At 41.3% G+C, this 12771-nt stretch overlaps 1 protein-coding gene across 1 annotated transcript in view; it reads left to right on the top strand.

Moving 5' to 3' along the window:
- fbn3 (fibrillin 3) overlaps positions 1–12771 on the top strand; it is a 65207-nt gene that overhangs the window by 17566 nt on the left and 34870 nt on the right. Inside the window, exons 6-7 of the mRNA XM_078258925.1 lie at positions 1526–1621; positions 11222–11419. Coding sequence (XP_078115051.1) covers positions 1526–1621; positions 11222–11419 — 294 coding nt within the window. The remainder of the gene's footprint in view (positions 1–1525; positions 1622–11221; positions 11420–12771) is intronic.

Here is a 12771-nt window from a genome sequence, read left to right as displayed (position 1 = left end):
ACAGTCAGCACACCTGGATGTCAATGTGTGTGTCACCTGCTAGAGTATATAGTTAAAAGGACCAAATGTCTTCAGAAAGATACACAAGGTGATGGAAATTCTGCGACTTGTCCTCTTTTTGAAGAACTTACTCTTCATACATATTCTTTATATTTGGAACTCATAAGTATGCAACAGCTGGTTTAGGACTTTGTAAGACCATAGAGCTCAACAGTCCTGCCCCTCCTCTGAGAGACCTTGGGTTTCGGAAGTAAATTTCCCATTCATTTCTCCCATTGACGTCTGGATAAATCCGTATATAAAGAGTTTTAGACCATGCCTTAGGCTAACCAGGTGGTACGTGACTCATAAGCATAGAACGTATAATTTCGAGTAAAAAAATGAACAGAAAATCCCCAAAAAGTCAAAGGTACAAGACTGTGTACATATTGTCATCTCAGAGCGAAGGAATTACTCATCCCATAAACCACCGTGCACCACTGAATAAAGGAAGCTACGTTAGTTTAGCTAACAGCTAATTCGGCTAACCGCTAGCTGAGACAGCATGTAATAACTTTAAAAGACCCTCAAAATAAAACCTGAAAATAACCGTTAACATATATAACGGCTGCTATGTCAGCTGTAGACGGCTTTACCCAGTGTTAAGTTTGAGTTAACGTTATTTTAGACTGAATCAAGCTGTCAGCTAGCAGTTAGCCGAATTAGCTGTTAGCTAAACTAACGTTAACTTCCCGGCAGAGGCTAACGTCAGAAGCGTGGAACAGATCGTGATTTGTGCAGTGTCGTAAATCCTCATGATGGATCGTGCAGGCAGCACAGATCGGGTACTGACACCCCCCCCCTCCTCACCAGCATGAGGTCCATCAATCAGAGGCATCATTGTGGGATTGTGGGATTGTTCAGGATTGTGGGTAATGAAGTACTTATCCAAGACATCACGAATAAAAGACATTTATCTCAAAACAAGGGTAGTGCCCCATGATTTGTGGCATCTATATGAGTATATACAATCGCTGAGTCATGTCGGCATGCTGGTTTTAAGTCTATCATCGACGGTTACGATTTTATGGCTTATACTACAATTTGTCAATGGCGAAATTGCATTGTATTTTTACTTCCGGAACCCGCTGTGGGCGGGACTGTTGAGCTCTATTGGTCCAGCCTTTAATTGCAGCATGCCCAATCAGAAACCCAGTACACTGTTTACTTACTTGAGTTAAATTGCCAAATACATGGTCAAACAAATAAGTTTTACTGTAGTTGTTTACAGTAATGCTTGCATTAAAGTTTATTTTTTGGGTTAGGGAAAAGTTTAAAGTAAGGAATGAAGTCAGGAGAGTCGGCGTTATTGGCTCAAGAATTGATGTCATCAATGAAAATCCTCCCATATATTTGTTATACAAATATACAATACAGTATGTGTTTATGTGTTGGTGATGTCATTTGAAGAAAAAAATCTGTGTTTGTGTGTCTGTGAGAGAGAGTGTGCTATATATGTAATTCTCTTTTCCTCTGTCTCCTGTAGCTGTGTGTGAGAATGGGTGCCAGAATGGGGGGCGCTGCATCGGGCCCAACAGATGTGCCTGTGTCTACGGTTTCACTGGCCCGCAGTGCGAGAGAGGTGAGTGCTCATCCTCATTTCTATGTTGATACAGTTATGATTCTCCTCTGTCAGCTCAGATAAGACAGAGACCTGCTGGTACTAGTCGTTGCTTGGTATTTTAGTGGGAAAACCAAAGGGTGCTGGAACATTGTACAGGGAAAGTGAATTTAGTTTGTTTACAACCTGGGTCTTGTTTTACTAATTTTGATATTACTGTAATTCCTCATATGAGTTAAAACAATGTTATAGGCTACTCACCATCATCATTGCTGAGATCTGATAATGTGGCGACAACTGAAAGGGCAACCCAGCTTCAATACTCCCTACACGCACGCACGCCACACACACACACACACACACACACACACACACACACACACACACACACACACACACACACACACACACACACATACTATTCCCTACACACATACTACTCCCTACACACACACACTACTCCCTACACACACACACACACACACACACACACACACACACACACACACACACACACACACACACACACATACTATTCCCTACACACATACTACTCCCTACACACACACACTACTCCCTACACACACACACACACACACACACACACACACACACACACACACACACACACACACACACACACATTCTAATGTTAAGGTTAGGATATCGGACCAGGAAGGCTTTGATGTGGCCATGCAATCATGAGTGTTGCTCCTATCAGTCCAGACATACTCTGTTCGTTATTTATCGTCATTACTTCAGTACTCCAGCTCCTCTAACGTGGATGACTTCATGCAGTTAGCTCAGACAGACAGTGGGTGTTGGTCTCCTGAGCTTTGAACAGAAGCCTGAGGTATGTGTGTGGTGGGAAGTGATGGCGGGGTGTTGGAAGGAAGCGGTACAGTCCCATGGCAGATGGAAAAAATACCTGAATTGATGGCTGCGCTTAATTTCTCTTCACCTCAGTTCACCTTTTCAGCGAAGGAGAGAAACCTTCAGATATTTAGATACACACCTTCAGATATTCTCTGTCACCAAACTCACCTTTCTGTGACCCTCACCTTCCACCTCCTCTGTCTTCCCCCTGCTGTTACTGACACTAAGAGAAGTTCTTGGCCTGTAATTTCACTTACCTCATTCATCTCAGCCTTTTGTCTGCATTTCCTTTTCCTACTTATATGTATGTGTGTGTATGCCTGTGTAAAATACTGCCATAAGCACTCATCTTCTGAACTCTTCTATCCTCCCCACTCCTAATCCTAATCTTATTTTGTTACTTTGTGTTAACTTGTTTCCATCCTTTTGTTTTTAACTGAGATCACCACATCAAATTCTATAACTATTCAAGCCTTCATCTTACTCTTCATCCCTCAACTTATTTCTCCATGGAACTCTGGGGTCTTGTTTTGAGCGAAAATACAACATTTTGGGGGTTGAGTTTGTTAGAAGGGAACATCTGGCAATAACCCCCACCCCCGTCATCCCCATAGGACTGACAGAATAGACTTTCTTTGTAGAGCTATCATGGACATTTCCTGATGAGGAGTGGAGCAAGGTAGTGAAGCAGAGGGAGAGAGAGGGAGAGAGAGGGAGGGATGGGGGGAGGAAGAAGGGAGGGACAGGGTGAAAATGGACTCCGCAGCTGTGTACACAAAGACTGGTGGAGGAGAGTACAAACACTCTCCATGTTGCAGAGATGGGATACTGCTGGACCTGCAGGTAGTCACAGGGGAAACACTTCTAAATCTTTGTTTGTGTTGTGTGTTTCTGCTGCCAAATATCTGTCAGCAAGAGAGGAGTTGAGCTACATTTGTCAAATTAACAGCATTATTCATAAGAAATCATATTACTGACAGCAGACATAAAAATGATCCAAGTCACCGTCAACAATTTAAAGGGCTCATATTATGCTTTTTGGCTTTCTCCCTTTCCTTTATTGTTATATATCTTTTTTGTGCACGTTATAGGTTTAGTGGAAAAGCCCAAAGTCCACCCCAAAGGCACTTACCATCTCCAACTGAAAACACTGTTCACAAACTGCTCCAAGCTCTATTGTAATCCACCCTTTACTTCCGTGACGAACGTGCGTCACTTTGTAACACACGTTATAATGCTCACCTAGATAAAATGGATGGAGTGTCCCTGGTGTAACCATCGGTGTTGTTTGTGCTCTGTTGTGGTTTGAGAGTTTGTGCAACTGAGTTCATTTACTGTGTGATTTAGTGAGGACATAATTTACATAACATTTATAACATTTATTATTTATTAACATTGATTATGAAGGCAGTGAAAAGCTAAGTTTCCATCCACTTGTCAATCGAATTATCTGAAGTTCGGTAAAAAAACTCATGCGAATAAAGCTGGTGAAAGTGTGTTTCCTTCCAACGGCTTTAAATAACAACGAATAAAAACCTGTGCGTAATGACGTCACATGCTGTTTTGCGGTCAAATTGGTATATTGAATTGATTTGAGACATTTCAAGGTGTTTCCATTCATTTTCGCACTGAATCGCGCAACATTCAAGCAAACATTTGCGAACAAAGTTTTGCTATGATGAAACTCCTCTGTGTATGCGTGTCTGGAGTGTGTGTGCACGTGCGGATGTGGGTGTGCAGCTTGTGTGTGTGCCTGAGGCTCGCTGAATCTTGTGAGATAGAATTAGAGTTACCCATTCCTCCTTTAAACCAAAAAAACATTTACCAAAAACATTTACCACCATCTCCACCATGTGGTGGTGTCAATATTCAGCATATGTATGTGTGCATGCAAGGTTACTTATTATAGCCATACCTGTATGTGAGTGTCAGTGTCACAGAGCTGCTAGCATGGCTGTAGACTCTTAGTCTTGTATTACAGTATATGCAACATTAAGTGTGTGCATCACATGCCAATATGAGCCCCATTGCATTTGTGTTACTGTAATGTATGTTTTGATATAATTTCACCTGCATGTACACTAAGAGGGAGTGGTGCTGATATGTGTACTCAGAGCTTTGGCTCATTCAGCTGTCTCTGCTCCAGCACTGCTCAGTCAGACCTAGACAGGCTCTGTGGTCAGTCCCAGTGATCCAGGCCTGCGGCCCAGTCCAGAGCAAATAAACCGATAATCGCAGAGGAGCAATTTTGCCCCCAGCAGGCAGTTACGTCAAGGGCATTTTGAGGGTGCTGGAAGAGAAGGAACCTGTGCTATTTCTGCTCTAATGACTCTGAATAAGAGTGGACAGAACATGCCTGGACAGGATGGCTGCAATGGTGGAAGGGTGGGACTCAGGGGCAGGCACAGGTCACTCTGTGGAAAGTATTCCCAATGACAATTTAGTTTTAGTCAGCCAGTTAGGAGCCGTGCTAAATGTGATTTACAGCAAGTCTATAAATTATGCACTAATGCAGCATGACGTTGCCTCTTAATGTAGACCCCATATGTGTGTTTTCCATATGCAGGAATTTCTGCTGCAAGACACACACTGAACCCTATTAAGCCACAATGGAGCAAATATCAACTTAAAAACTGACAGTCTATTCAAATTCTGCAACACTATGTTTTAATCCATGTCTGGAAATGTGTCTCACTGGGCTAACATAATGAGCCCTGTGCTTCATCCACATACTACGTGTTATTATATGCTCCAAATTAAATCATCATGTTATGCATTTAGTGTAATTAGGAATGTCACATTTCACAAGCTGTTTTTAGTGTCTGCTTTTCATTGGTGCACAACATTTTGATGATCCATCGCATAAACAAAAAGTGGAGGAAATTATTCACCAGTGCCCAGGCCAAACTTAGAGGTTAGAGGTTTGTTCAAATCAATACTTGCGTAGCCCCACGGGATGGCGATGAAGGTCGTCTTTGATCTGGCCTGATGAAAAATGGGCTGCTTTACTCTCTCTGCAGTTGAGAAAGCACTACAAATAATCCCCCCCTTCCCACACACACACACACACACACACACACACACACACACACACACACACACACACACACACACACACACACACACACACTGAATAAGTAACATGTTCCATTAATAGTATTTGTTGATGGAGCCTGGAGCCCACTTGCCTGACTGTTTTTGCCTGGCGGTGTCTGCATTCAATAATGCCTGCATTATTGTTCCACTGCTGGACAGTATTGTGATGGGAAGTTTCCCAAAGCAGACAAAAATAGCTGTAGAAGTCAAGACAGATTTTACAGTACAATGGGTAAGATATAGAAACAATGACAGAGGAACAACAAGATATGCCATCACCGTTCCAACAAGTATATGCACAGTTATTATGTTAAAAATGCTAGATAATTACTATTTTGTGTGTATTTTTCCATGTAGTCATGTGTGTTCTGTATAGTTACCGTCACACACAGCAGTTAGCTACAAGCATTACTTTCACATCGCTGTAGATTGCTGAGGGCTTATCTCTCCCATTTCCATTCTCCCACAGTTTAGTCACGTTTGGGTGACTGCTTTTGGTTTGGAAGAAATGAAACGAGCAGACTCCTTGAGAAATGATAAGGGATAAAGGAAAAGAGTGATTTCAAGCTTGTTGATTATGGTGCTGATAAGACAAACAGAGACCGCTATGGTTGGCTATAATGAGGTTAAACCTCCCAAACACACAGACACACAAATGCACACACAAATAAACAAGCCCGCACATCTGAATCATTTATTTATATCCACCGTATCAGCCCTGGTCACATGGACACAAACAATGTGATGTGATCAGAAATTCCACAAGACCCGCCAGACATGTGCTCAGTCTGCACCCAAACACGCACACACACACACACACACACACACACACACACACACACACACACACACACACACACACACACACACACACACACACAGAGGATAATTAGAAAATGTCTGTTTTTCAACAGGTGAGTAACTGCATGACGTTTAGGCTCAGAGTAAATCTTCCAGCTGTATAAAGTCTAGAGAGAACATCCGGTTTGAATACACATGCACACACGCATGCACGCACACATTTCTTCTCTTAATTCATTTGACCTCTTGTCATAGGAAAGTATGTATGAATCATAACAGCTTCATTTCCATGCGATCAACTCATATTTCAACTTTCTTATCTTGCCAGACCGCCTCTCCTGGGAGTTTTATAAATACCTCAGCAGTTATTGATGAATCTGAAATGGGATTTTTCCTCTTCTCTTGTGCCATTTCTCTTCCCCTCTCTTTTCCTTCTAGTGCTCAGGTCAATGCCCCTGTCCCATCTCCCCAATCCCACAGCTGGACAGGATTAATGGGAAAATGTTTGGGTATGCGTTCCAGGCGGGATTAAATATTTTCTCACCACAGCCTTTACAGTATTTTATCTTCCTTTAACCCAACATTCATCAGAGCAAAGAGAAATAGGCTTTGATGTGTGATCACGAATATTTAACAATATTAGATTCTTATGTTGTTGGCTTCACTAAAAAAACATCATCATATGTGAAGGGTCAGAACATTGTTTGATATGATCTGGGTAATCTATGTGGACTAATCTAGGTGAAAGGTTACCAGTGCTTTAAGCAACTCGGGGCGGAGTTACAACTGGCAGCGATTCCTGGAAACCTTTATTAGAAGTGCTAATGTTTATAAAATAAAAGCATTATAAACTTTTAAGAATGAGAAGGCTCCATTAAGTCCAACACAAAGTGGACAAGTTCTCATTATCGGAGGAAAAAGACTTAATTCATAGTGATGTATGCTGGTTGTGAATGAAACCGGAGACGTCTGGATGAGATAGAGGTTGCTGACTGATTTAGGAGTAAGGAGAGGATAGAGGCTAGAAGACAGGATCTGGTGAATGTTTTTGATCTATTGAGCAATTTGAACAGTAATTAGGCAAAATTACTTCCGAATGTTGTCAGCAGGACAGAGTCAGGATGTTGGATTGCTCCCTTGTCCCAACCTGCCCAAGCCCATACTTGCACGTGTCCGCTGACTTTACATGCATAACATACAGATGTGCATACCACACATAAACATATGCACAAGGTAAAAAACAAAAGTCTGAACACATGGAGTACACACGCTGATTGGGACAGTGTGAGATAAGCAGTATTTCTTTACAGCTTGTTATTTTGTGCTTTCAAAGAAAGCCGTGTTGCTGCGCCAGTCTTTTGTTTGGCTCGACGCTGCAGCTCAGACAGATGCTGTGTATTTTTTTCAGGCATGTGTATTGACAGAGACGTGTGTGTATGAGAGAGAGAGAAGAGTGGAGCTGTGTTTGAGAAAGCATGTGTATGCATATAAATTTAGTGCACATGCATACGCTGCTGAACTTGGCTGCTGCCTAATGTTGAGACTGAAGGGTTGGTAGTGCAATTCATCTTTTGTCATTTGGTTTTCCTTCTTTACTGTCCATTTGAACTGTTTTTAGTTTAACTATTTCATCAACTGGTCCCAAAACAAGACGAACTGTCGAATGTGTGATTGCAGATGTGTAATTAACAGTATTAGCAGTTGCTCAGAGTTGCAAAGAGCTTTGCTTTTAAAGGGTAAGGCTAGCAATATATAAAAATGTTCTTACTGTCAACAAATACCAAGAAAATACCAAAACCAGCATAATGAATTACCCAACCAGTGTGTAACTTTATGTGGCTTGTTCTGTTGCTGTCGTAAGTCCCCACTCGAGCACAGAGGTATTGATTTGCTGCTGAAAATAGTCCCCATCAATGCACTATTTACCTCTGTTAGAGTCATGTTTGCTGAAAACTATGGCACCAGCTGTTTTAGGGAAAATAACTTGAAACTATATATTTGTTTGTATTTTTTTAAGGTTTATGGCTTTAGTAGGAACCAATGGGGTTGGGGAGCATCACAGACAGGGTAGTGAAGTTGAAAAGTATTAAGAGATGGACATCTAGCATTGTTGGTTTGGGTCTTTTTATGTAATTTGCTGACTGAATAAGAACAATATAAAAAAACAGCAGCCGTATTATTATTTTTTGGGTTTTTTCCCTTTATTTGAAAATGGATAGACATGAAAGGGGGATGACACGCCGCAAAGGGCAGCAGGTCAGATTTGAACCCTATGCCACTGCAGGACTCAGCTAACATGAGGTGAACACTCTTACTGGGTGAGCTAGAGGCCACCCTGCCAGCTGCATTATTGAAGATAAATTTGTAGCAGAGTATGCAGGAAGTATTTTGCTTCTGTGTGTACACTGTTTTTGATTTAGTTGACCTTGCTAGAAATTTGCGTGGAAACCTGTTGCCTTAAACCGTTGTTTGTTTTTACACAAGGTGAAACTAAACAGGTTAAGTTGTATTAACACAGAGCGGTAAATTTATGCAGTAGACAAATCAAGTTTACATCAGTAGTCATTACAAAAAAAAATTCTGGAGTCATGTTGTCTAAAATAAGCATTTTAAGTTAAACATGCGAAGAAACATAACAAATATAAAACATCAGGCTACTTATCATTACTAATTAATTAACTTGTTCATATATATATATAACTTTAAGAATAATGTATATATATTTGTTGCAAAATAACTGAAAGGACAACAACCAGCATGAAACATTAAAGTTTTCCAATGTATTGTACTGCATGGGAAGTCTCACTCTGTATACAGAGTTACTGATTTCCAATCTGTGTATGTGCCTCTAAACACTTTCTCACTGCCCAGAAGCCATCAGTCAAATCAACCATACAAAACTAAAACCCAGATAACTGATAAATACACACCCAAAACATTAACAGAACATTATTAAAACACACTTTAAATAGAACAGAACCCATTCAGAACATGTTTTTTTTCTTCCCATGAGCCTTTATGTATATGGCTTTAGCTCAGAACAGTTCAAATGACCCTGCCCCTCCCATACAGAAACTTAAGATCCTTAGTTATCTCTGCTTAATATGATCTGTGCACTGCATACTTAAGCTGATTATTACATAACTAATGTGGTTTAGTAATGAATATGGTTTACAGTGTATTTGTGTAAAGGTTTGTAAGCAGATCATTTGTTTGTTACTTAAGAACATGAGTAAATGCATGTGGGGTATGGCTGCATGATGATGGATATCAAGAAAGTAGAAGACAGACAGACAGGAAGACATAAAGTGGGCAAGGAGAAATAAAGACAGATGGAGGAGAGGGAGGACTGGCGTGAGCCCCAACCTGCAGTCTTCATGCTCAGTTTGACCTACTTTACTTTCCTCTCTCTTTCTCTTTTTCTTCTTTCTTTCTGCGTCTCCTACTCTTTGCCCCCATTCTCTGCGATCCCCTTTCATGTAGCACAAGGAACCAATAAGTCTGAAGAAGGACTCCTACCAGACACCACCACTGATCCCTATCTTTTCATGCCATTCTGTCCTTCAGAGCTGAGCAGGCCACTCTCTTTCTCCACATCTCACTGTCCCAGCCTTGGCTAGCCAACCGTGCAGTTTGTCTTTCATCTCCCCTGTGACAATCTAACAAGCTATGTTTTTAATGAAGGCTATATTAAGTTTGGCGCCACTGCAGAGAACTTAATAAGGGTTTCTCCCACAAAGGAAGCCATCATTAGGCTGTATGTGATTGAAAAGACGAACATCGTATTGCTGAAATGGTTTCAGCATGAGGTCATTGTGCCTGATTGTGAAGTGCATTTAACGAGATTATGCCATGGTTTCATTGGCAAACAGCAGTGCAGTGAGGAGGCAAGGTGATCACTGAAGACAGGGACATTTTGTTCTCATGTTTACTTGCAGCATCTGTTTGAATTACTTTGTGTATTTACTTATCTTGACTTTTGTCAACATCCTTTCCCAAAAGATAGGCTCTGCAATTTCAAAACATATTTCTGACTTCCATGAGATATTTGTGTTACTTTTCTTTTATTGACAACATGTGTTGTGTTTTTGGACACACAAAAGTCCTGAAGATGGCATACAGATGTATTAAAATGTCACATTCATTTTTAGAATGAATGATTGTCACGGGGAGATTGTTTCTGACGACCACACTGCCATTACTTGTACTGTCTTATCGATGGAAACAGAAACCACCACTGTTCAGAGTACTGGAATGTGCTTCAGTACGTCAATCCAATGGGTTAACTTGTTATCACAGAGACGAAATACATAGCAGTCATTCAAATCGTATTGCTAAATTCCTGCAGAAAGAAACGATTTGGATGTGTTTTGCAGTTTAACTTGAGCAGGTTAAATAAGAAAATGCCTGAAATCACATGCTCTGACGTGAGCTGTTATGTTGCTACCAAGTCTCATATTGTTCAGCTTAAGTCCTAACCTGCTACTTGTTAATGCTCCTCTTTGTGAGATGATTCAAAAATTAAACACTTGAAACAATTAAACTGCGACGACGTGTTTAAAGGTCCAGTGAGTCATCTCTCGAATCATCCTCTAATGCTGTGCCAGTTTTTCCCCCACATCATCCCTCCATTTTTTGTTTGAGTGAAATTAAGAAAGAAAGAAAGAAGTGGCTCAGTTCGATGTTACAGGGAATATGCCTTCCCCATGAAGAAGAACTATGTAGTAAATCTGGTTTTAGTTAATGGTGCACCAGATGTGTTCGAGGAAATGAATCACTGTTGTATAATTTAATCAATCAAATGTTAAATCAGTCACTATGTAACTTCTTGCCTCTTTCCCTCCACAGACTACAGGACTGGACCATGTTTCACCCAGGTGAACAACCAGATGTGCCAGGGCCAGCTCAGTGGAATTGTCTGCACCAAAACCCTCTGCTGCGCTACCATTGGTCGGGCGTGGGGCCACCCCTGTGAACAGTGCCCCGCCCAGCCACACCCCTGCAGGCGAGGCTTCATCCCCAACATCCGCACTGGAGCCTGTCAAGGTCAGATTCTCTCCTTCTTGTACACACACCTGGCAGATCTTTTTAATAATGATGGAGGACACACATACACACACACACACACACACACACACACACACACACACACACACACACTCAAGTGCACATGCACAGCCACACACCACCACCACAATATACAGTGCATCTATTACTTCATCCGTCATCATCTCAGCTGCAATTCCTGCCCACTACATCCTCGAGGTAGTGTTAACAACACTGAGGGTGTTTACATGTACACGGGTACATGTAGGCCCGGATACTAGCATGTCTTTTCCTGTTAAGGTCTTATTTAGCAGAATATGTGTACATGCATCTCCATATCCCTGTAAACAGACACCAGCTTTAGGTTTTATTTATTTATGTGTCAATATCTCAGTGTTTATGAGCAGATCCCAGATGAAAATGTGAGCTTGTCCTCACCACTGTTGTGGCGCATACACAGTGCATCATGTCACCCAATGATATATGAGTAATAGCAGAATACCAATGTGCATGTGTTAGGCAAACCAAAGATACTAAAAGTGTTAATTTTATAAACTTATTCACTTGCAAAAATAACACTTATCCATAACAGATATAGTGTAGACATAACAGAATCAAGCACCTCTGACTACATGAATCCAAAAGAGTGAGATATGGAGATTATAAGAGAGAAACTGAGGGAAATATGAACTGAGATTCACCTTCTTTCATCAACATTCCTGACGCTGGTGTCCCAGAGCCCCCTCAGACAAGACCAGACTCTCTCTGCATGCCTCTCTAATAACCTATGGCCCTGGCCAGACTAAGCATTAAGACCGCATCAGTATATGACACATGTGGAGGTTGTGTCCCTTATTAAATGAGCACAGCCAGGCTCTTTGTTGTCTCAATCCAACTCCTCTCAGATGGACACACCCAGCACCACCCTGGGCAGATTGTGATGGTTGACGTCTTGCTTGAGCCGTCACAGAGGGAGACTGTGTTTTTGTACCGATGCTCATAGCACCTGGCCACACTTCAACAGTATCAGAGCTAAGGGCATTAAGTTCATGTATTTATGCAGGGAAGTTGAGGATTATAGCAAAGTGTTGTTTACATTTACAATAGAAAGTTACACAGGGTGGGCTTATACTCATACTTGTTAGACTTCATTGGCAGATATGTTGAGTGTGTGTTCCAGGCATCTGAATCTCTGCCCACATCTCTAATTTGTCCACTGATTCAAATAATGAACACATGAAGGGAAATAAAAAGGCCAGTTTTAGCAAAGACACAGACATATCCAAAATCACCTTTTCATCATCCGCTCCTTGATGCATATTTGGGGCCCTATATACAGTATATTTGTGCTT

The sequence above is a fragment of the Sander vitreus genome, chromosome 9, assembly GCF_031162955.1.
Source record: "Sander vitreus isolate 19-12246 chromosome 9, sanVit1, whole genome shotgun sequence".
NCBI lineage: Eukaryota > Metazoa > Chordata > Actinopteri > Perciformes > Percidae > Sander > Sander vitreus.
Note: the sequence above shows the minus strand (reverse complement) of the source record. Positions and strands in the feature narration are given on the sequence as shown.